General features: G+C 38.3%; 2 protein-coding genes across 3 annotated transcripts; both read right to left on the bottom strand.

Annotated features, from left to right (window-relative positions):
- Positions 1-212: 212 nt before the first annotated feature.
- Positions 213-2,490, bottom strand: LOC110810545 (eukaryotic translation initiation factor 5A-2-like). Its single transcript, XM_022036739.2, has 5 exons — positions 2,254-2,490; positions 1,118-1,240; positions 935-991; positions 767-841; positions 213-541 (listed from the first exon to the last, which is right to left on the bottom strand). The coding sequence occupies exons 1-5, from the start codon at positions 2,374-2,376 to the stop codon at positions 440-442; spliced, it is 480 nt and encodes a 159-aa protein (XP_021892431.1). The 5' UTR covers positions 2,377-2,490; the 3' UTR covers positions 213-439.
- An 11,730-nt stretch (positions 2,491-14,220) lies between these two features.
- LOC110824069 (Transducin/WD40 repeat-like superfamily protein) lies at positions 14,221-25,340 on the bottom strand. Of its 2 annotated transcripts, XM_088213218.1 has the most exons (10): positions 25,087-25,340; positions 24,837-24,967; positions 24,445-24,527; positions 19,952-20,203; positions 18,874-18,946; positions 18,069-18,149; positions 17,914-17,995; positions 15,664-15,764; positions 14,799-14,893; positions 14,221-14,560 (listed from the first exon to the last, which is right to left on the bottom strand). In XM_088213218.1, exons 1-9 carry the CDS (start codon positions 25,189-25,191, stop codon positions 14,821-14,823), a joined length of 981 nt encoding a protein of 326 aa, XP_088069344.1. In that variant the 5' UTR covers positions 25,192-25,340; the 3' UTR covers positions 14,221-14,560; positions 14,799-14,820. The 2 variants fall into 2 exon arrangements, with proteins under 2 accessions (XP_088069344.1, XP_088069345.1); XM_088213219.1 differs by lacking the exon at positions 19,952-20,203.
- Between the last annotated feature and the right edge of the window lie 81 nt (positions 25,341-25,421).

Raw genomic sequence — 25,421 nt, 5'->3', positions numbered from 1 at the left:
TCCCAGACAAGAAGAAGAAACGAGAAAACGCTCCAGAACCATTCATTGCCACAAATCAATTGATCCAATCCCAGCTTACCCACGAACATTCTGTGGCCAATGAGTTCTAAAAAATCACCCAAAGGGCAAAGGATGATGGGGTTTTTTTAAAATAGGAAAAGGAGAAAAGGAGTGCATGTACAGTCATGTAACTTATGGTGAATACACCACGATGGGGGAAAATGTAACAAAAAATATGGATTATGACGGCTAGTTAATAATTGCAAAGTCATATATAGAGGGAAACCACATCTCATACACACTGTCCCAGAAACAGTGGCCTCCGCTTGGCAAACCAACATTTAAAAAGAGAAAAAAAAAAAAAAAAAAAAAAAACCTCTCAATAAAACTAATATCTGCCTCACTTCAGACTTCAAGGCCCTTAAAACGAAAGAAGAATCTATTTGGGGCCAATGTCCTTCAGGGCACAGATCTGCTCCTCTCCCATTGATGACATGACAGTCACAACCAGATCTTTCCCCTCAGCGAATCCATCCTTGATCTGCATAGGAAATTACATTATATTTTGAAGTCCACCAAAAAAAAAAAAAAAGAAACCAACATATAGAAGTCCACCAAAACTCAACAACAGACCATCATCTGGTATTTGAAGTATGCAAACAAACCCCCCCACCCTCAACTGTAACAATAACAGACACTAAACATAATTTATCAGACCTTTTCATAGCTCGATACCCTACTGGCAAGGGAAATGAAGTCAACTAACCTGTGTGAGCAGATTTTCATCGGTTGGAAGCCTCAGGTCATCCTTAGTGTTTCCATTCTCAGTCAGCAGGCTCACCTAAAACTCAGCAGATCATTATATCTTTTTAGAGAGAGAGCAGAAATATATATTTGGCTTGCCTGAGCCAAGAAAGGGGTAACAGATTCATACAAATCCATCCTCAGAGATATCAATCAGCTGGTAGTCAGTACGAGTCACATGAGGAACCTGTAATATAATGAGAAACATAGATCATCTTACCACAACTGAAGTAACTCATTCAGAGAACTTGGTAAAAATATCTGCTGTAAGAAACTGCAAGTACATATATTAAGAAAAATTATAATAACTTACATCACAGTTGTGGGAAGAGGGAACAATATCTTCAAATTTCTTAGCAGTGAAGATGTCAATCCCAACAAAATGACATTTAGCATGACCATGCTTTCCAGTCTTAGAAGTTGAAACCTCAACAACCTGTAGGAAAGAAGGGATTGTTCAGAATCAGCATAGAGAAGCAACTCTCTCCACAGTTAATCAGAAGAGCCAAGTAAAATGAAGGAAACCCAGAAAGAGGCTCACTTTTGAAGAAGCCAGAATGACCTCTTTGTATGTTAACAGACCAACAGTGGACAACAAAAAAGCCTAACTTCTCACAACAAAGAACGCAAAACATGAAATGAAAATTAACAGGATCCTCAGATTAAAACTATAAAACAACTTTCCCCAATATAATTGCTTTGCCTTCAGCATCCAAGGGCCTACACTATAGTTCCGTATTTGTGACAAGTCAAATACTTGCGCTTCTATTTTTTGATGTATCTCTTCATACATATTTGATCAGACCAATTCATAGCATGCTACATCTACAAGCTTTCCAGAAATTTTTTTATCCAATTATGCTAATGTTACTACGCAAATCTAGATTTTGTTTTATGCAGACCAAGCAGGTCCTCATACATCATCGAAACTATTAACCCATGATAAAACCACTAATTTAGCACAGTAACATAAAATACCATGTCTTGGGTGTTTTTGGAGATTAAAAACAGAACAACTCTCTCAGCATCTAAAAGTTGAATTCCATAAAGCCCTCAAATTAAACAAACAGAAATCAACAAGTAAATATAGCCGATCGTTACGGGGAAATGTATTCCAGAAATGTTAAACAGGATATCAGCGACACAAAAAGAAACAGCTGGTTATAACTGCAACCGATAAATACCATCAGAACTTATGAAATCTCACAACAAAGCAGCCCAAAACCCACATCACATAAAAGGAACAATAAACACGAAATCATAAGCAATTCAGATCAAAAGAGAAACAACAAAACCAAAAAAACAAACAAAATCAGAATCCAGAAACAGCAGCGAATGACCAAAATAAATCAAATTAAACGCCAGATACAACGACGGACAGACACAGATCCGGAAAAACCCTAATAAAAAAGATCCAAGGAGTACTAAAGCACAGGAATCGGAGCACACCTTGCACGGACGATTTTTGATGACAATGTAACCGTTCTTGCGGATGGTACCTGCTTGCTGCGGATACGTTTTCGAAGCTCCAGCGTCGGCCTTCGACTCAAAGTGGTGCTCTTCGTCCGACATGGCCGTAGAGAGAGAGAGAGAGAGAGAGAGAGAGAGAGCTTCGAAAAGAAATGCAGAGGGAGAGAATTAAAGGAGAGAGAGAGAGAGAAGAGAGAGAGAGAGAGAGAGAGAGAGAGGATGAAACAATTTAAAGTATTTATTTTAGGGAAGCTAGGGTTTTGTTAAGCTGTCATGTAAGACCTTTTTTCCACCGTTGGATGAGGAATGTAGACGATGCCGATTCATTTCTGTCCCCAAAAATATCTTCGTAATTGCGTACGAAAGACGCCGATTATAAATAGATATTCGCACGTGCTGGGACGTGCATAGTTTTTGTTCTTCATCTTCATCTATTTACCTGCACATCAAATATTAAGGGATAATTTGAGTTTTAAAGTTTTGTATCTCACATAAAACACATATTTACTTTAATTTTTTTTTTTATTGAAATAAATTATATATATATATATTTTTTTATTTTATATTACTACTTATTATTGACGGGTATCATAATTTCATTAATTTGATACTCACGTGAATATATATTTATTTTTATCGTAAATTATTTTTAATTTTTCAAAACCTCAAAATTTTTTCAATCAAATCCTAAAATTTACAACTTTAATATTCTCTTTACAACTTTCATATTCTCTAAAAAAAAATCCTATCATCTCAAGTACAATTAGCTACTCATAAACAAACATAAAATATAAATGTACATTATATGCAGCTTGTCGTCGTGTTTTTTTGTTGTTCTCGTTGGTCAAATGTAAAAGAAAAAAAAGTTTAATGTATTAAACATAGTAACAAAAATAATGATTTATAAATAGTTTAATCTAAGTTATCAATTTTTATTATATGAAAGTTACATAATTCCTATTTATCAATAAAATATAAAAGATTAAATATTATTTTGTGAGATAAATTAAAAGATAAATAAAATTAAAATTAATTAGTTGATATCTTCGCTCAAAGTTTGACTAAGAGTATATAGACTTAAAATTTAAAGGTAAAAACTTGACTTTCAGAACAAATATGCTGAGGAGTATTTGAGCTTAACATTACTTACAGATTTTTCTCTTAATGTTATTTAATATTTTTAATGGATATTTAGGTGCATACTCTTTTTTCGTGTGTCTTATGTTTTCTACATATGTTAGAGGTTGGGGGATGTATTTCATTTTTAGTTTGTCTTCTTCTTCACGGATCAAAGACAGAGGGGAAGGAGGGGATACCTTCTTCATGAACCAGTGTCAGTGGCTCGTGGAAGACAATAGAGCCTGCCGTCAATGCTACCCGGAAGAAGATGTTGATGAAACGCTCGCCTGCATCTTTTTCAGTGAAAAAGAAGAAGATTAAGTTAATTGTTTAACTTGTAACGACCCCGAAAACTTAAAATGAAATATGTGTATTAAAAAGGTCAAATGCGGAAGCGTAATAAAAATTTCGATTAACATCCCTTACACTAAAACCAAAAACGTGCTCAAAGTATAAAAAAACAAAATAACTAAAAGAGAAACTCGAAAGTAAAAGCTATAAATATAACTACGGAGTCTTTAGACGTCCCCTTCGCCGTCTTCCTGCAGAACGGGCTCGGGAACAATGTCTTCATGATCTGAAATGATTAAATAAGGAATGAGCTACACCAGCCCTGTAAAGACATCACACTATCTCACCGTCACGGAGTTAAAGGTGGGTAGAAAACACAAAAAGACCAATGAAGCATAATTTACAACAAATTCTTTTATCAATAATAAAATCCTTTACTATCCACTTACCTCGGTGAAATTCATAAAACAATATACGAAAGCAATAACATTATCATCATCATGAAATCATATGAGCTGTATAACATAATACATATCACGCATTTTCACAATTCAATCATTTCACAACATATTTTTCCTCGTTTACCAGCCTACTAGTATCCATGGGGATCCATAGGGGTCCCGCTACCCGTGAACCCTTAACACTTGTAAGCAGATTCCAGGACCGTCCCCATACCCCGTCCGGTATGGGCGCCCAAACACATAAGGTCTCCATACCCCGTCCGGTATGAGAGACCAAAATCCCAGTAGGGTTCCCTACGGACCTGGTCCGTCCACCATCTCCCAGGATATCCAGTCAGGCTGTCCACATCATTCGTTTGCCAATTCACATAACTTTTTATCTCTTTTTCTTTAGCCACCATCACCAAATCACACACAAACATGCAAACTGGTAGTTCACGCCAACAAGACAATACACAACATCGGGTTCTCAGACATTCAGTCCATAATCAATGAAACAGTAATACATGCACACGAAACTATGAAATAAAAACATCAGACATCATACTGCATTTGAATCTGTAAAATAGAACAAACAACAACTGACCGACAAATGCACTAGACTCGAGCTCCATTAGCAACCTTAAACAATTTCACACAGCTATTGATTCATGAAATCCCGTTTTATCATTTATTGCACTTTAATACCGTGATAGGAAATAGGGTGAGGAATCCTTACTTGTTTCGGGGTCCGAATACGGCTCTACAGTACGCCTGTAGGCTGTTCCTAATTTTTCCTGAATTTTTTCTGGGGAACTGAAACGCACTACTGGTACCTGCACGTGTCCCAAAAAATTCCAAATTAGACACAGGACCCCTTTCGGCCAATATCACCTCGGGTTGGCCGTTTTCGACCGAATTCGGCCACACTTGCATCGGTCCCTGCGATAAAACAACCCTAGGGCCCTCGGGGGGCCAAAAAATTACGAAAAACCGAAGCTTACCGACGGCGGTGCTCTCGGGTGCGGCGGCTCTCCGGCGAGGTTCGTGTTTTAGTGCTTTGGCTCTAATCAACCTGTAGAGAAAAGAATAGTGATCACGGTGATATAAAAATTGTATCAAATGGAGGCCGGGAAGGGACTCATCGGAGGCAAAAATCGAGGAGGGGCGCGGTGGCGCCGCTGGGTTTCGGTCGTATTTTCCGGCCGTTTGTCCGGGATTTTGGCTCTGATTTGGCCACAGGGGAACTCAGCGTGGAAAAACGAGTTGGGGGTATGAAATTTACCTCGATCGGCGGTCGGAAAACTCCCCGGTGCGGCGGCGGCCGGCTCCTCCGGCGTCTGGTTCGTCTTCTCCGGCGAGGGTAGGCGGCTAGGGTTTTTGTGGTCAGGTGTGGGGGTTTTATTTATACCCTTTTGCCTTTTGATCACAGTCGTCCATTTTGATTAAATCTGGCCGTCCGTTCTTGATTGAATCTGGACCGTCCGTGAGCGTGCATCTGGGTCGTCCGTGCGATTGCATCTGGGCCGTCCGTGCACACGCTTGATCTGGGCCGTCCGTGCGCGCGTGAACGCATCTGGGCCGTCCGATCGCGCACACGCGGATCGCCCACGTGGCCCGTTCCCGGGTCGACGTGGTCTTACCACGTGGCAGGTCCTGGTTGGCCAGGGCTGGTGACTGGGCCGCTGACGTGGCCGCTGACGTGGCGCTAACGGGGCACAATTTTTTTAAATTGCGTTTTGACCCCCGATTTTCGATTTTCTTTTCAAAAATACCCCAAGAATCCTAATTTTCACTCCTTTTTCCCAAAATCAATTTCAATTAAATCCAAATAATATTTTTACCCCATTTTATCATTATTATTATTTTTATTTTTATTAAGAAAATTTTAAATTAAATTAAATAAATCAATTAAAATAATAAAATTATAAATAAACTAAATAAAATTAATAATAATAATAAAAATAAAATCAAGAAATTATTGGGTGTTACAACTCTCCCCCCTTAAAGAAATTTGGTCCCCCAAATTTGCCTCTTACTCTTGGTCGAATAAATGGGGATACTGGGCTCTAAATTCTGATTCCAGTTCCCAAGTAGCCTCCCTGGGCGTGTGGTTCTGCCACAGGACCTTTACAAATGATATTTCCCGGTTGCGGAGTATTCTGTTCTCTCGGTCCGTGATACCGACTGGTACTTCTTCATAAGACAAGTCCTCTTGGAGTGGAAGCGGTTCATGAGCCAAGACATGAGAAAGGTCCGGGTTGTACTTACGTAGCATAGATATGTGAAACACGTTGTGAACTCGGGAGAGCTCGGGAGGCAGTACTAGTTTGTAAGCAGGGGTACCAATCTTGTCTAAGATTTCAAAGGGTCCAATATATCGGGGGTTTAATTTTCCCCTCCTGCCGAACCTACTAATTCCCTTGAAATGAGTGACCTTAAGAAACACTCGGTCACCTTTTTCAAACGCTAGATCCCTCCTCCGGGTGTCTGCATAACTCTTTTGTCTACTCTAGGCCATCTGAATGTTCTTTCTGATTTTAGCTATCTTCGAAGTGGTCTCTTCTATCAACTCCGGACTGAACAATCTTCTGTCGTCCACTTCCTCTCAACAAATCAGTGATCTGCACGCGCGTCCATATAACGCCTCATACGGAGCCATGCCAATGCTCTCTTGATAGCTGTTGTTGTAGGAAAACTCTATCAGGGGTAAATGGTCGTCCCAATGGCCCCCAGAGTCAAGGGCACAAGCTCGGAGCATATCTTCCAGTGTACGAATTGTTCTTTCTGATTGTCCATCAGTCTGAGGATGGAAAGCAGTGCTGAGGGACAGCTTTGTTCCCATGGCTTGCTGGAAACTATTCCAAAACCGAGAAGTGAATCTGGGGTCCCTGTCGGATACCACTGTCACTGGGACTCCATGCAATCTGACTATCTCCCGGATATACATTCTTGCCAACTTGTCCAAAGAATCAGTCATTCTGATGGCCAGGAAGTGGAAAAACTTAGTGAGTCGGTCAACAATTACCCATATAGTATCATGTCCTGATCGTGCCTTGGGTAGTCCCAATACGAAGTCCATGGTGATATGTTCCCACTTCCACTCTGGAATCGGTAAAGGCTGAAGTAACCCACCTGGGCGTTGATGTTCTGTTTTGACCTGCTAACATACCAAGCACTTAGATACAAAGTCAGCTATATCTCTCTTCATCCCATTCCACCAGAACCGAGGTCGCATAGTTTGGTACATTTTTATACTTCCTGGATGCATGACAAACCTTGAACTATGGGACTCCATCATGATGTCTCTTTTTAACTCACTGTCGTCTAGGACAACACTCTGTCCTTGAAACGAATCAATCCGTCGGCAGAGATCTGAAATTCTGAACTCACTCCCTGTTCTGCATCCTTCTTGCGGGTTACTAGGGCGGGGTCGACTGACTGGACTTCCTTTATTCTTTGGATTAACTCGGGTTGGACTGCTAGGTGGCCCAAACATGTGGCCCTCTTCAGATCTCGCAGTCGAACCTGCTGCGTGGCCCCAATTGACCTACATTCTAAAACCATCAAATGGGCTAGGCTGCCTGCACTTTTCCTGCTGAGGGCATCGGCTACCACGTTGCCCTTACCTGGATGGTATAGGATATCACAATCATAGTCCTTGAGGAGTTCCATCCACCTTCTCTGACGCATGTTGAGATCCTTCTGAGTGAAGATGTGCTTCAAACTCTTATGATCGGTATAGATCTGAAAGGTCTCTCCATACAAATAATGGCGCCAGGTTTTCAAGGCGTGTATGATTGCGGCAAGCTCCAAGTCATGGGTAGGATAGTTCTTCTCATGATTCTTTAGCTGTCTGGACCCATATGCTATAACCTTTCTATGCTGCATCAGGACACAACCCAAGCCCAGATATGAGGCATCACTATAAACTGTATACCCTCCTGATCCACTCGGTAGAGCCAGCACGGGTGCAGTAGTCAGTCGCTTCTTCAATTCTGAAAAACTCCTTTCGCAGTCCTCATTCCATTCAAACTTTGCATTCTTATTTGTGAGTCGGGTTAGAGGAGCTGCTAGGCTAGAGAACCCTTCGACGAACCGACGGTAATAACCTGCCATCCCCAGAAAGCTGCGAATTTCCTTAACTGTTGTCAGCCTTTCCCAACCAAGTACCGCTTCAACCTTTTCGGGGTTCACTGATACCCCTTCCTTCGATATAACATGTCCCAGGAAGGCGGTTTGCTCGAGTTAGAATCCACACTTGCTCAACTTTGCATACAACTTCTTTTCCCTGAGGACCTGTAGGACTTGGGCAAGATGATGAGCATGTTCTTCTCTACTTTTTGAGTAGACTAAGATATCATCGATGAACACGATGACAAATTGATTCAAGAACTCTCTGAAGATCCTGTTCATTAGATCCATAAAGATGGCCGGGGCGTTGGTTAGCCCAAATGGCATGACCAGGAACTCATAGTGTCCGTACCTGGTTTGGAATGTCGTCTTGGGGATGTCTTCTGTTCTTACCTTTACCTGATGGTAACCTGATCGTAGATCTATTTTAGAAAAGACCCGTGCACCCTGCAACTGATCGAAAAGGTCATCAATCCGGGGAAGATGATATTTGTTCTTAATTGTTACCTTGTTTATCCCTCTGTAATCAATGCATAGTCTCAACATTCCATCTCCCTTCCTTGCAAAAATAACCCCGGCACCCCAAGGGAAAACGTTGTGTCTAATGAAACCACTGTCTTGTAACTCAGTGATCTGTTTCTTTAGTTCTTCCATCTCAATGCGGCTCATTCGGTAAGGAGCAACCGAGATGGGCTGGGTACCTGGCTATAAATCTATTGTGAACTCGACCTCTCTGTCCACTGGTAGACCGGGCAGTTCATCCAAAAATACATCTGAAAAGTCTCGGACTACTGGAATCTCTTGTATACAAACTTCTTTCTTGGGCTTACCTAGTTAGAGAAAATACAAGATTAAGGCACTGGGAATTAAGAAAACTTGCCATCAAGAAAAAATCAGTACTGAATGATTTTATTAACTTGTAAATGGCTCCTCGTTGGGAGGATTAAATACAACTTTTTTGTTAAAGCAGTCTATGGTGGCGTGATACGCCGCTAGCCAATCCATTCCTAGGATTACATCAAAATCCTCTGTGTCTAACCCTATCAGGTCTACCCTCAGTTTCCTATCTGCTATCTCCACGGCATATGCCCTGTAGATAACCTCTCCTAGCAATGTCTCCCCTCCAGCGGTAGATACAAGCAACAATGAATCAAGTCTATCAGGTGATACACAAATTTTGGAAGCAAGAACATGTGAAACAAAAGAATATGATGCACCAGTGTCAAACAAAATATGAGCAATGTGACCAGAGATAGTATACATATCATGTACCACGTCCGGGTCTGCGTCGGCATCCTTCTGGGTAAGGTTGTAAACTCTGCCCTGGATTGGAGACCTTCTTTAATTCTGGTTCCTCGGGCATTCCCTTGCATAGTGCCGGGCACTGCCGCATATGCGACAGGGGTTTTGCTGAGGCGGTAGCAGGGTCGGTCCCCGTGATCCCTGCCGCAGTGCTGGCAGATCTTCCCATGTGCTGCCCCCGTAGCCTAAGGAGGGGCCTGGATGGCGGGTCTGGGCCTCTTACTAGGTTGGACAGGCGCGGTAGGTGCTGGCCTGCGGAGCGGGGCTAAGGGTCGGGAACTCCCCGCTAGCTGAGGGTGGGTGTCGAAGCTCCTTTCTATGATTTGCGCCTTTGCTAGGACTGTTGAATATGTCTCGAGCTCCATTACCAGTAAGTGTTGTCTGATCTCCGGGCGGAGACCCCACTGGAATTTCCTGGCCTTTCGGCCCTCATCCATCAATGTCTCCAGGGCATATCGGCCTAGCTCCAGGAACTTACAGGCATACTCCGACACTGTCATGTTTCCCTGGACCAATTGAGCAAACTTCATTTCCTTCAGGTGTTGAATGTGTTTAGGGAGATACTCCGCGTGGAAGGCCGCTAAGAACTGCTCCCAAGTAGTTGATGTGGGCAGGGTGGTCCGCTTGAGCTCCCACCAGCGTACTGCTTCCCCTGCCAGCATGTAGGAGGCAATGACAGCCCTCTGCTCAGGAACTACTCCCAAGGTCTCGAAAGCTCTCTCGGTCTTTGCTAGCCAGTATTGGGCCTCTTCAAAAGAGGACCCCCCTGCAAAAGTAGAAGGGTTCAGTCTTCTGTATCTCTCTATGAAACCGGGGTCGATCAAGGAAGGAGCAGAATCCTGGGGTAGAGGGATTGGGGCCGGCTGAGGGTGAACTGGGGGGCCCTGTGGTGGCACTTGCTGATGTGGTGGGGGTACTGGAATGTGTTGTGGCGGTGCCTGGTGGTACCGTGGTTGTGGTACCGGGTCGTACCGCGGCTGTGGTGCCGGGTGGTACTGTGGAGGAGCAGGCTCTTGCCGGGGTGGCTCGGGATCAGCCTGCTGTAGCGGGGCCTTAACTTGCGATAGCGGAGGAGGTCCGGGTAACTCCCTTCTCTCTTCTCGCCTTTGCTGGGCAACTAGGAGAGCTTCCACCATCTCAAATAGTCTGTCTAAATCCTCCCGAAGTGAATTATCTTGGGCAGCTCGGTTTAGTGGGGGCCTTTCTCTCCTCATTTCCGTGAACCTGCATTCACAAGAAATGGTTGAGTAACGATCTATCGGTGAGTATTTCTCTAAGGCACTATTGTGTAAGGGATGGGTCCGAGGAAATGCGGCTCTGATACCAACTGTAACGATCCCGAAAACTTAAAATGAAACATGTATATTAAAAAGGTCAAATACGGAAGCGTAATAAAAATTTCGATTAACATCCCTTACACTAAAACCAAAAACGTGCTCAAAATATAAAAGAACAAACTAACTAAAAGAGAAACTCGAAAGTAAAAGCTATAAATATAACTACGGAGTCTTTAGGCGTCCCCTTCACCGTCTTCCTGCGGAACGGGCTCGGGAACAATGTCTTCCTGATCTGAAATGATTAAATAAGGAATGAGCTACACCAGCCCTGTAAAGACATCACACTATCTCACCGTCACGGAGTTAAAGGTGGATAGAAAACACAAAAAGACCAATGGAGCATAATTTACAACAAATTCTTTTATCAATAATAAAATCCTTTACTATCCACTTACCTCGGTGAAATTCATAAAACAATATACGAAAGCAATAACATTATCATCATCATGAAATCATATGAGCTGTATAACATAATACTTATCACGCCTTTTCGCAATTCAATTATTTCACAATATATTTTTCCTCGTTTACCAGCCTACTAGTATCTATGGGGATCCATAGGGGTCCCGCTACCCGTGAACCCTTAACACTTGTAATCAGATTCCAGGACCGTCCCCATACCTCGTCCGGTATGGGCGCAAAAACTATAAACCTCAATACCCCGTCCGGTATGAGGGTGAAACGGGCCGTCCCCATACCCCGTCCGGTATGGGCGCCCAAACACATAAGGTCTCCATACACCGTCCGGTATGAGAGACCAAAATCCCAGTAGGGTTCCCTACGGACCCGGTCCGTCCACCATCTCTCAGGATATCTAGTCAGGCTGTCCACATCATTCGTTTGCCAATTCACATAACTTTTTATCTCTTTTTCTTTAGCCACCATCACCAAATCACACACAAACATGCAAACCGGTAGTTCACACCAACAAAACAACACACAACATCGGGTTCTCAGACATTCAGTCCATAATCAATGAAACAGTGATACATGCACACGAAACTATGAAATAAAAACATCAGACATCATACTGCATTTGAATCTGTAAAATAGAACAAACAACAACTAACCGACAAATGCACTAGACTCGAGCTCCATTAGCAACCTTAAACAATTTCACACAGCTATTGATTCATGAAATCCCGTTTTATCATTTATTGCACTTTAATACCGTGATAGGAAATAGGGTGAGGAATCCTTACTTGTTTCGGGGTCCGAATACGGTTCTAAAGTGCACCTGTAGGCTGTCCCTAATTTTCCTTGAATTTTTTTTGGGGAACTGAAACGCACTACTGGTACCTGCACGTGTCCCAAAAAATTCCAAATTAGACCTAGGACCCCTTTCGGCCACACTTGCATCGGTCCCTGCGATAAAACAACCCTAGGGCCCTCGGGGGGCCAAAAAATTACGAAAAATCGAAGCTTACCAGCAGCGGTGCTCTCGGGTGCGGCGGCTCTCGGCGAGGTTCGTGTTTTGGTGCTTTGGCTCCGATCAACCTGTAGAGAAAAGAATGGTGATCACGGTGATATAAAAATTGTATCAAATGGAGGCCGGGAAGGGCCTCATCGGAGGCAAAAACCGAGGAGGGGCGCGGCGGCATCGCTGGGTTTCGGCCGTGTTTTCCGGCCGTTTGTTCGGGATTTTGGCTCCGATTTGGCCACAGGGGAACTCAGCGTGGAAAAACGAGCTGGGGGTATGAAATTTACCTTGATCGGCGGTCGAAAAACTCCCCGGTGCGGTGGCGGGTGGCGGCGGCCGGCTCCTCCGGCGTCTGGTTCGTCTTCTCCGGCGAGGGCAGGCGGCTAGGGTTTTTGTGGTCAGGTGTGGGGATTTTATTTATACCCTTTTTCATTTTGATCACAGCCGTCCATTTTGATTAAATGTAGGCCGTCCGTGCGATTGCATCTGGGCTGTTCGTGCGCACGCTTGATCTGGACCGTCCGTGCGTGCGGGAACGCATCTGGGCCGTCCGATCGCGGGCACGCGGATCGCACACGTGACCCGTTCCCGGGTCGACTTGGTCTTGCAACGCAGCAGGTCCTGGTTGGCCAGGGCTGCTGACTGGACCGCTGACGTGGCGCTGACGGAGCATAATTTTTCTAACTTGTGTTTTGACCCCCGATTTCCGATTTTCTTTTCAAAAATACCATCAGAATCCTAATTTTCATCCCTTTTTTCCAAAATCAATTTTAATTAAATCCAAATAATATTTTTACTCCATTTTATCATTATTATTATTTTTATTTTTATTAAAAAAATTTAAATTAAATTAAATAAATCAATTAAAATAATAAAATTATAAATAAACTAAATAAAATTAATAATAATAATAAAAATAAAATCAAGAAATTATTGGGTGTTACATAACTAAATCTATTAAATAAAAAAAGAAAAGGGAGAGAAAGAGAGATGCTGTTGGCCCTTTTTATATATTAGGCAGTAAATGTGTGTGTGTTTTTTTTTTGGGGCATCGATTAAGCACTACTGTTGTCTTCATATATGATTGATTGAATGAATTTGTATTGATGTTTCTTTAATTTAAGGTAGTATCTTAGCCAGTATCTTGCACATACATTAGGTGACATGCACATGAACATAAATGCTTCTCTCTCTTCCCTCTCACTTCTGTCATTTGGTTTTTTTTCTTCTTTTCCTATATACAATATATTATGTTGTAACATATATGTCGTGTGTATATAACATACCATATATATTTTATATAATATGTTTGCTGTTTTTAGTTGAAGATTTGCACTGGTGGAAGAAAGAGTGTAATATTTATATTATATATAATTTTGTTTAAATAAGACATTTTTTTTTAAAAAAAAAAAAGAGGTTCCAATCTAGTCCCCATTTGGACTAAGACCAAATCAGGATCAAACGAAGAATGGTCCAGTATTCAGTTTAACTTTTTTTTTTTTCAGTTCAATCTAATTCAAGATTAATAAATATTTTTATTAAAAATGTTTGTTATGAGTTTAATTATGTACTTTATGTTTTTTTAAAAAAAATTGTGATATTATGCAATTATTAAAATATATAAATTTCTACTCAAATTTTTTAAAAAATTTATCATTTATAAAAGATTTTATACTCTCAATAGCAAATTGACTCTGATCGGTAAGTTATCTGCTCTACTAATAAGAATACAACAGTATGCTACATTTGATAACTGGCAGAAAAACTTATCAGGTATGGTAGTACATTGAGCACTGAATCTATTGTTGTTCGCAAACAATGTTTAGCGTCAATCTTTGGGTTGGCCAATTTGACGCAAAATTGAGCACAACAGGAGGGCGAAAAGATGCTTATGAGCTGAAGCTGAAAAACAACATGCATTTAAGTGGTATCCCTTCAAAGTAGAAGGATCAATGAACCTAAAACTAATACAGGCACAGTTCTACAGTTATAAGCTTAATACAATATCTTCATCTCCACGAAGATAATTCTCTTGTTCTCTATAAAACATGCTGTCAACAAACTTTTCATGTGTCAGGCAAATTAGTGGTACAAGCTGAGGGTACTTTTGTGAGCCCAAAGGCCAGAGCCAGGATGACAAGATTCAGAAAGCTAGCTTTGTCCATTTCGTTAATTAAATAGCGAAATGCACATTAAGCCTCAATTAATATGTTGGTTACCCACCAATGCAGGGTCTCTACTTCCTGTTTTGAATCAAAGAAATGGTACATCAAGCACATGTTGCTATTTAGTAGTTCTAAAACATAATCACCCAAAAACTGAGTCAAACATGTTCTTTTATGAAATAAACATAGACTGCAGATCCTGGTGTCAGATACGATTGAATATTTTGTTATGGTTTCATAGTAAGGTAACCTGCAAACTCTTCAGGATGAGGAACAATGATACTAAAAAGTAAAAACGTAAGTTCTGGATCCTTACCTTTTCATTGCCAAGCACATTCTTATGTCCTACTTGAGCTTCCACCAGAAATTGAACCATCCACCTTATGCATGAATAGTTGAGGAGGCTCTTCTCTGTAACAAGTACGATTAAAATTTTTCAATAACCATCAGTTGGAGCAGAACCACTATGTTTTTGTGCTTGCTATATTTAAGTCCTGAATGTTTCACTTTCGATTCAAATCCCAATACATCCTTAGTTCTAATTTTCATATTATTATTAATCAACATACCTATAACATTTTTTTTGTTCATCCCACCTTGAATTCTTTAGTGTATGATGGAGTTGAAAGAAAGATTTTGGTGTATATGCAATAGAAATGCAAGTAGAAATCTTTAAAAAAGTAGGAAAGTCAAAACATAAGCTAACAAGTAATGGACAAAGGAAATGGTAGGATCCCAATAAGTGTTGCTAGTATCACATTGTTGGCAAAAAGGGCATATTCAGTTAAACAATATTAAAATGAGAACATGATACATGCAGACGGCAAAACTAGGTAAAAGAAAAAGGTAAGTAAGCATTGCCACAACATGTTCTCATCACATCAAATATGCTCAGACTTCTCTATTCTCCTTTCTCACATACTTCCTCTCCAATCCCACATGAACTCTATAATCCTTTTAAGTGTCATATTCATTTTTTTAACTTGACATAATTTCATAAATAAAGACAGAACCCAACAATCATAGTTTAAAGCAAGAAAAGAGACAACTACCTAAAAGTAGTAGAAAGATATCTTCCAGTTAAATACTTCGTCCAAATGGTAACAAAATTTGTGTGCAGCAAATTTCAAGCTGAGAAGAACAATGAAGCTGAAAGGAAGCAGAAAATGATAGAAACTAACATTTCATTAGCGCCCTGGTAAGTGCGGCTTGATGCAACAGCCAAAAGTTGTCCCCCATGGTTGTAAGATATGGATGCAACACTATTTGGGAATTTAGGCAACTGAAACCAGTAGAAATTAAAAGAGTATTATAGAACAGACAAAAAAAAAAGAAAACTAAGAGAAGTACGAGAGAAAATGACATTTTTACTCATTTGATAATCTTTTGAAATCTCCCTTACACCAGTAGAAATTAAATATAAGAGCGATATGTTTAGTTCAAGGATCATTCACTCACCAGTTTAGAAGATTTAGGAGACCATATAGATATTGTCTCATACTTTCTTGTAAATCATTCCTTTGTATATGCATGCTCTTGCTGTCTATAGTAAATTATACTTTCATGCTGAAGTTTTATATTTTTTAATAATCCTTAGAAATCAAAAGGAAAAAATGAGTATATATCTCAGGGTCCCAGATATATAGTGTTTTTCAACTTATGAGAAGGAATTTGGCATGAAAATTGTTCGAGGTTCTAATAGTAAACATTTTTAAGTCAGAGAAATAAGACAAGAAAAATAGTAAAACAAACATGTCATAGAAACACAGCTGCTTCCGGTCAAAACAGGGTTATATCTGCATAGCAGAATATAAAAGTGAAAACTAAGAGAGGTGTACGATAATATATTGACAACTTTCTTTCGAACATTTTCCAAGCAAATTGAGAACTATTTATATTGTATAGTAGACAATAGAGTACATCTTCTGGTCTTAGCCTGATAACTAGCTCAAAAGCATATTATCCCAAAATTGATAATTGCTTCAATTGATTAAGGATCATGCTAGCAAATGTGGCTGTTTTGAAGAACAAAGAAATCAATTCAGAAAAATATAAGGATCTGGTTCAACTGATAAACCTACTTCCACCAAAGAGTGTTTGGATTGCATTTTCCCAATGCTTTAAGCTTATATAACACTGAAGGACTTCAAACTCATAATGCCTTAACTTAGAAAATTATTTCAATACTTGACTTATTTTTCTTGACTTTTGCACCATATTAAGTTGTCAAGTGTATAGTAAATTAAAAGCTTATCAGTAAAAATTGATAAAATGATGAAGGAAAGATTAACTTATTGGTCTTTCTTTTAGTTAAAAAGACAATAGAACGTGATTGTCAAAATTATTGGAGCATATTTGGTCTAAAACCATGAAACTCACTTTTTAATTTAAAATTTTTAGCCTTATGATTTTTTATCATTTTTTATTGCATCCCCAAGTATTTTTGAGCTTTATTAAAATAAGCTTAAAACTAGTTTGACCATAGTCGTGATTAACACTTTGTATTGGGTTTGGGCTCTTCGAAGAGCAGCTCAATTCATTCATCAACTACTTTTACTTTTCCTTTCAACATAGAATGATCTTTCTCCCTTCATGGATGATCACAGTTCTTGTCCTCTTCATACATGCACAAGAATCCAAAAGTTGTTGAAATAGGCTGAAATCACCATGGCCTCCCAGCCCGATACAAATTTGTTACGGTCCCATAACCAAGGATCAAGTTATGGGTTGAGATATGTGAAACTTAGGGTTTAGGACTCACTAGAGAGAATCCACCATTCTCTAGAGTTAAAGGTACTCTACGACTTATTGTAATTAATTACTCTCTTATTGATTTTAGTCATGTGAAATGTTTACATATTTATAGGTAAACCATGACAAAAACTTTCCTTTCGAACATATGCTAATAAATTTTTAGTCTACTCATAATGATAATTATGATACATACTAAATTCCCAATTTTAAAGAACCACATTCCTAATTTTAAGGATTTATAGTTGATTGTCTTTCCTATAAGATAAAATAATTCCTACTTTACTGTATTCCAAACTCCTAATCTGGATAACCTCTTTTTCTCCTAATTAAATCCATTAATTGAGAACAATTAAGAGGATCACCCCAGATTTCCTTTCTCTTGGGACGCCCACTGACTGCCACTTTCATCTTCTAACAATTCTTTTTCTAGTTCTTCTTTTTCTTATTATTGAGGCATACCAGAATTTCACTTAAATAATAAACCCTTGGATTTTTCTTCACACTTATATCTCTTACTATTGCAAGAGAGGCATAGTTATAAGGCAAGACTTAAGAGCTATGAGCAGACATAAATAAGTAAAAGTTCTGATGTAATATTATAGCTTGTTAATCTATTTGATGACATAGATTCAAAGGTATTAATCAGTTCAATCTTACAAAAGCAGGATAAATGATACCTCAAATAGTCGTCTTTTACTTTGAGCATCCCAACCAATAACATATCCCTCGTTATCACCAGTGACAAAAGCACCGTTGATGCTAAATTGGAAACAAAAGGCCAATTTGAGTTTCCATAGCTAATAAGACCAAGTTGTTAAAATGATACACATACACTGGATTGAATCTGATGTCATTCACTGATACCAGATGAAATCTTCCATCCCTTGACTTTGGATGACATCGGAAAATGTATCTGTAAAGATGATATAATGATATAAGGCCACCTTCACATGTTTGTCTAGGTTCAAAAGCAAACATGAGAAGCAATTGAAGTATTCAACAAATTAAGCATGTCTTTTTTTTCCCCCTCTACCATTTCATTTTGACTTGAGGCAAGAAAATTGATCAAGAGAATCAAAAGTTTAAATATATAAACTCTAGGTCTAATGCTAACCAATAATTATCAGGTGTACAAAGCACATCAACCATAGGAATTATTGAAGCCAGGCCCAGTTTAACTGCATTACTGCATTAAAATATGACAAAATGTAGCTTCAGATCACATACGGAGGTTGAAAAAGTCATCATATAAACATACTGCAATCAATAAAAGAACTAACAGTATTCATTTAAAATTCAGTACGGATAAGTCTATAAACTGCATATAAAACTTAAAGTAGTCTCAGTAAGGCATTAAAAGCAAAAAAAAAAAGAAAAAACAGAACCAACTGCACTTGCTAAATTCTGGCTATATCTGCTAAATTACCTTAGTAACTCATGCATCACAAACATGATACTTAATTCACCACGTCTTTATATGAGTAGCTGCAGTAAAGTTCTTTCAGAATGGAAATATAACTTGCAAACACAAAGGAAAATAAGTACCACAAGAAATAATAAACGAAAGCAAACTGTGGCATAGATTTCAAACCTTCGGCAAGAAAACATTTGCTAGGGTATTATAATCACAAACTAACCCTGTCTTATTTAAACTGGATCTAGAGGAGGTTTCCAGTGCTACCCGTCCATCTACTGATCCTGCTGCATATTCTGCATAGAAAATAAAGCACCATAAAAAATTCCAGAAATTCATGCTATTCTGAATTTAAAATTTCTTGGTGATCAAGAAAATTAAGGCTTTGTTGTTATAGGAATTCATTTTCAATTTTTATTTCCAACATCCATTGATGTTTTTACCTTAAGCATGAGTGATAATTGAAAAACATTGTTTAGTACAATATAGTGAAATTATGGAATGAGTTGAAAAAAATGTTCTATTTCGTTTATACTGGAGCACGAGACGAATATATCTCACAGTACATGTATAGACATACTTAAATTTAGGAAATACAAACTAGAAGATACTTTCATGTAGAAACCAGAGCCTAATTTTCTTGACACTTCCTCGTTTAGCAGACATTGTGCCTGAAATCTATATATTACATTGCACATAGTGGTTATGGTGTTCTCTAACTACAGTTTCCTTCTGATGAGACGGGGCAGTATTATGGTGAATGCATGTTATCTCTGTAAAAAGGCTGAGGAGGCTTATAAGCATGTACTTCTCTAGTGTCTGGTAATGTACAAGCTTTGAACTATGATTTATGGATTTTTAGGAATCAATTGGGTGACAGCTAACTCAGTAAGTGATGAAATCCAGGCGTAGAATGGTATCAATGGACAGAAGAAACAAGTGGACCTCATTCCACTCTCCATCTTTTGGTCGGCCTGGAAGGAGATGAGTGAAAGAGCTTTTGAAGGACTAGATATTATTAATAATTTTAACTTGATTAGGAATAGGTGATTTCAGATTTTTGGAATTTTTTTATTGGATCATCCTCTTTACTCTATGAAAGATGTAGGGGACCTTTTGATATTTTGTTGGATATGTAAATACTTTATATAGGGGTTGACATCCCTTTGGTGTTAGTTATTAATGATACTTCTCACACATTGTATTTAAAAAAAAAAACAGTTTTCTTGCCTTCAAGTGGGACATGCTCGAGCCATACCATCTGCATGGTGTACATGTAAATATGAAATTGCATCGAGTACCTTTAGTATAAGGACTTGAGCTGACACATCTTATTTGAACTTCCACTTGTGATTCATTGGATTGAACTGGTTGGTCTAAGTTGCGCAAGTCAAATAAATACACTAATGCCCCAAGTGAAACAACCAAGTCAAACCCTGATAGAGCCATGGAGCTCACATCTGAATGCAAGTTTCTTGCGCATATAAGAGTTTGGGGCTGCCGTACGTCCCAGAACATTATCCTCTTGTCCAAACTGGTAGAAACTACTTGATCTATAGCAATAAAACAGAAATAAAAAGGAAATATTACAAGCTAAGAGAGGAAAAAGTTGTTGTCCAACAAAAAGATAAAAACACAAGCAAAGAGGATGTATCAAAATAAAAATAACATTCCAATCACTTAATAACGTGGATGGAGAAAACCCCGAAAGAATTTGAGGGCCTTAGAGCAAAGATAAGTAAAAAACACCACCCATTCCAAAAGAGCAATATACACTTGAGATTATTGCTTCAAAATCCCCCCATTTTGTTAAAGGACTTAAAACGTGATAAAGATAGCCTTTTCTACAGCACCACTCCACCCAAAACAACTCAGGTGGAGATAAATGTCTCTAGGTCAGGAGGACAAACCTAGGAACCACTAAATGATGAAAATAATTTAGTTCAAACCTTTCAAGCTGCCCCACAGTGAAGAAACAAATGGCTATTGTACTCCAAACTCAAGAAGCAAATAAAATATGTCCATGCTAATAGTTCTACAATGTCTAGGATCCTAACGCAAATTGTTAGTGTTAACCCTATTTAAGATTGCAGTCCAAATAAAGACTCTTATCTCAGGAGGAGCTTTTGCTTTCCAGGAAGAGCAAGAAAAAACCAGAAGTGCCGCCAATAGAGCTACACATGAGAAACTCAAGAAACGATTTGTCTAGTGTAGATCTCTATCAAGACCTGATTAGAGTTTGTAGGAAATAATGAGTGAGTTGTTGGGATTACTAAAAGTTATATAAGAATTAGTTTGATTCAGCTATAAATAGTTGAGTTGAGAATTGATTTATATCCAGAAAATATGAATGAAATTTTAAGTTTCTCTCCACAGTTTCTTTTCTCTTCGTCTTCCTTACTCTTCCTTCTCCCTAAAATCTAATTCTGCTCTCATGTTCTTTCCTCTTTTTTTTCTGTTTCTCCAACGATCCTTCTTCTCCCTTTATTTCTTCACAAATCAGGACAGGTTCTTGACACATTGGTACCAGAGCAGCTTGATTCCAAGAAAATGCAAGCCACCGTGATAATGATGACTAGGAACAAAGGAAAAGCTACAGTAGTCGATCAGCAATGCATTCAACAGATCAATAAGTTTGTAAAAGAGCTCGAGCAGAGGCCATCAGAGTTTAAGTTGGAAATGTACGAACCGCAAAGGCAAACAAGCCAAAAATTTGATTAGATTGTGGAGCTTCTGTGCAGTAATACGTGATTATCTGATGTAACCGCACCAAGAGAAGCTTCACAGAAAAACAGAGAGTGTGAGTCCAAGGAAGTGATGGCAGCGCTCCAATCATGGAGGCAGAAAATTTCCTTTTTGTCAGCATCTGCTTCATCAAACAGAAATCTTCAGTTGGCTTGTTCTGGTAATACTTCTTCAAACTTTATTTCCACAGTAGGTTCTCATTCATCTTCCACAACAAGAGAAAGTGTTGTGAAATTAAATTGGAGAATAGTGTATACCATACTTTTGAGGAAAGTCTAATACCAATGGCCTACTTTTGGAATATGCAGATTACATAACCCTTGACAAGGTTAGGATGTTAATAGAGGATGACTTGCAATTAGAGAGATATTTATTGAATTTGCATAAGAGATTCATGAAAGAATGTGTTATAGAATACATTGTTGATGAATATGATTCCATATATGAAGAAAACTCCAAATCTGATTTCAGGGTGGTAGTGTAGATTGTTGTAGACTACGGGAATTTGAGAAATTAGATGGAACTGAAGTAGAAAAAGGGTTTCATCATGTTAAACTGGTTGGCCATAAAGGTGACTGGATAGATGGACCACCAGTTGTCTGTTAAAATTCCACAAATGAAAAGGTTGGGATCATTTTAAGATGAAACTTGATGAACAAAAAGAGAGTCATCTCAAATGGTTGGGAGAGCTTCGACTTCAGCAAGAAGCTGCCATGCAGGAGAGTCAATGTTGGATTGACCAGAATTTTTTTATAAATAAAAAATATGAAAAGTATTAATTCACAAAGGTACCAAGAGGATACCACCTATATACAAAATTTACAATGTAATTAATATTTGTATAATATTCCCAAAATCTTCCACCTTGTAAATATCATGCCTCAATATCAAGAACCTAAAAAGATTAAAGAGTTCAAGATGGAACTACAGTCATGGAGCAGCAGAACTTTTCTTCCATCTGAGAAAAATGCAACCAAAATTTTTGTGAGAAGTCCACAAAGAGTTGATAAGTTTGAGAACTACGTAGAAATGAACTTTGTTGGTTCCTCTGAAGGTGCATTTTCTTTTTTTATAATAATGTAAACTTTAGCAATTGATGTTTGGATGCATGTTAAATATTGTTATGATAAGCGAAGGATGCTCGACTTTGGTCTAAGTGAATCATCTATGAGACGCAAATGGGAAGGTTCCCAGCTGTTAAACATAGAGGGGAAGAAGTTAAGACTTTTATTCGGAAATAGATATTTGATTGTTGATGAAAGTTGTGGGAGGGGAATTTGATATAACTAGCTTAAACTTTTGTAATAGCTATTTGGAACGGCAAATTTACACAAAATAGTAAAATGATATTAGTCTATGTGTGGTTGTATGTTAAACTTTACCCCTATAAGCATCAGAGCTTCTTACCACAAAAGCCTGTGCTAGCCAAGAGAAACATCCACATGAGCAAGAATTGAGGAAACAGAAACAGCAAAACATCTACTTGGCACCAACTCAGGTGAGAATTAAAGGAGGTAATAGGCAGAACTTTATTTTTCATTTGAACTACTCAATTTCCATTTTCTGTTTTTCAGTTCATTACTGATTTTATGTTTTCAGTTTAAACATCCTTGAGGACAAGGATGCTTTTACAGGGAGGGTAATGTCAAGACATAATTAATACTCAGAGTTTGTTGGAAATAATTAGTTGAGTCGTTGGGTTATCACTGAAAATTAAGAATTAGTTTTAGTTTGTTTGTTTCAGTTATAAAAAGTGGAGTTGAGAATTGATTTGTACCCAGAAATTATAAGTGAAATTTCAAACTTCTCACTACAGTAATTCCTCTCTTCTCTTTGTCTTCCTTACTCTTTCTTCTTCCTAAATTCTAATTCTGCTATCATCTTTTATATTCCTTTCTGTTTCTGCTGCAATTCTTCTTCTTCCTTTATTTCTTCATAAATCAGGACAGGCTTCTTGACAATCTCAAAACAAAAGTCCACACTTTACGATACCTTAACATACCCAAAAACTAGTTCTCACAATGCACAACAATAGGAGCTGAAAAAGCGTAATAGGTCACCAACTACTAAGAGGATATGCATAGCATATTGCCACATTTGTATGTTTTCTGATAAACGGTTAAAACTTCAAAGCTTGTAAACAGCTGAAACTATCACTTTATTAAATAGCTTGTTTTTATTTATACAAATATGGTTTAAAATGAAAGCCTCATAAAGGCATCCAAACCCATTCACCCAAATTATGTCAAAATCACGTAATACTGGATTAGAGAGTATTTAGGATGCTGAAAAAATGAGCTTAGAGCATCTAGGTACTAATTTAGAAAATAAATGATAAAGATGGTTACTGTTAAAAAATTTATTGTTAAAAAATAACTATGTTTTATACATCTATTAAAAAAACAAACATACAAAGGGGAAATAAGTAAATAATCATGTTAAGAAATAAGCATTGTAAGCAACACACAAAAAGTTCAAAAAAAAAAGGTGCTTTTTTAAAGCTACTTATAAGCAACTATGAAGCAGTTTACTCATTATGTATTGAGTACCATATTTTTTTAAGCTACTTACAAGCCTTATATAGAGTCCCAAACACCATTTTAAACACCAAGCATCCACACACTATAATAGCAAGCAGAAAGTGTGGAGAATTAAGAATGCTTTTCAAAAGCATTGCACAGGATTTCAATCATTTTATATGAGAAAACATTTAGTAGGTAACAAAAATGTGGGTCAACTGAAAACTTTTTGCTTTTCAATAAAACCTATAGTTATATAGAAAATCCTCCTATGTTTAGAATTTAATACATATCCAGAAAACTCTCTGGAAGAAACAATATTCGTAAGCTTTCCAACTTCTAAAATGGACGCAATAAAACATATTTTTAAAACAAAGTTATCGACTTATATCACTGGATTTGAAAGCCAAAATGCAGAAAGCTGTATGTGAAGCTGAAGACCTTACTCCGAAAGTCAACTCATACTGAATAATAAAGCAAGGTGGCACCTCACCCAAAAAGAAAAAACTAAGGTGGCATCAACAACTTACGTGTTTCCCCAGAATATCCAATGCATGTCGCTAAATCATCATGATTTCCAATAGTATAACGCACTCCTTCATGCAAATCATACCTAGAAAAGATTTGTCCAAAAGGAATCAACGCATGTTCCTTATCAAAACATATAAATTTATACAAATTTTGCAAACCCAACATATTAAAACTCGATGATGTGTTGAATCATAAATAAGAAAAGGTTACATGGCCTATCATGTCCAATTCAAACCGGAAACATGATAAAATATGCAAAGGATATTGAACGCAACATCCAGAATATGGATATTATAAGCAGACACATCTTAGCGTTCAATTCTTGAGCAAAGCAGATAAAAAAACAAATCCAAGTGGACATTTGAATTTTCAAGATTGAAAAACAACAAACCTTGTAATTAAACCATCTGAGCCAGCGCTAAAAGCAGTGAAATCGTTCTCGAAGCAGCAATCGAGAAGCGCAGCCTCGTTGGGTGATTCAAATCTTAGCAGAGAGCTATCGACGTCGTACAATCGAATGCACTACGAGAAATTGACAAGTAAATTTTTTTATAACTAAATTCAGGCTTACAGGCCTACAGTAAACTGCAAAAGAAAAAAAAATACCAGTAAGAGAAATCAAGAAGAAAATGAACACCCACGGAGTCCCAAGAAGAAATTAGGAGATTATTAGATTGGGGAGCGAATTGGACCCTGGAAATCGCGTCTCCGATGGGATTTTCCAAGTTTACACAAGAACCATTCATTATTGCCGAACTCAGTAGATTGACAGAGGTAGTAGAAGTTAAGTCATGAAGACGAGCCCTAACTTGGCTGCAGAGGAAACTAGTGAAGGGAGCCGAGTGGAGAGTCTAGAGATTCAACACCTGAAAAAGTTCCCGCTCAAGTGGAGCTCTTTAGATCAAAATTTAAAAAGCTTCTTTATTAAAAAAAAAAAAAAAAAAGCTAAAATAAAATTTGATCACTATATTATTTA

Source organism: Carica papaya, chromosome 2, assembly GCF_054855325.1.
Source record: "Carica papaya isolate Zhongbai chromosome 2, ASM5485532v1, whole genome shotgun sequence".
In the NCBI taxonomy this organism is placed as follows: domain Eukaryota; kingdom Viridiplantae; phylum Streptophyta; class Magnoliopsida; order Brassicales; family Caricaceae; genus Carica; species Carica papaya.
The sequence above is the reverse complement of the archived record's forward strand: the minus strand, read 5'-3'. Positions and strand labels throughout refer to the sequence as shown.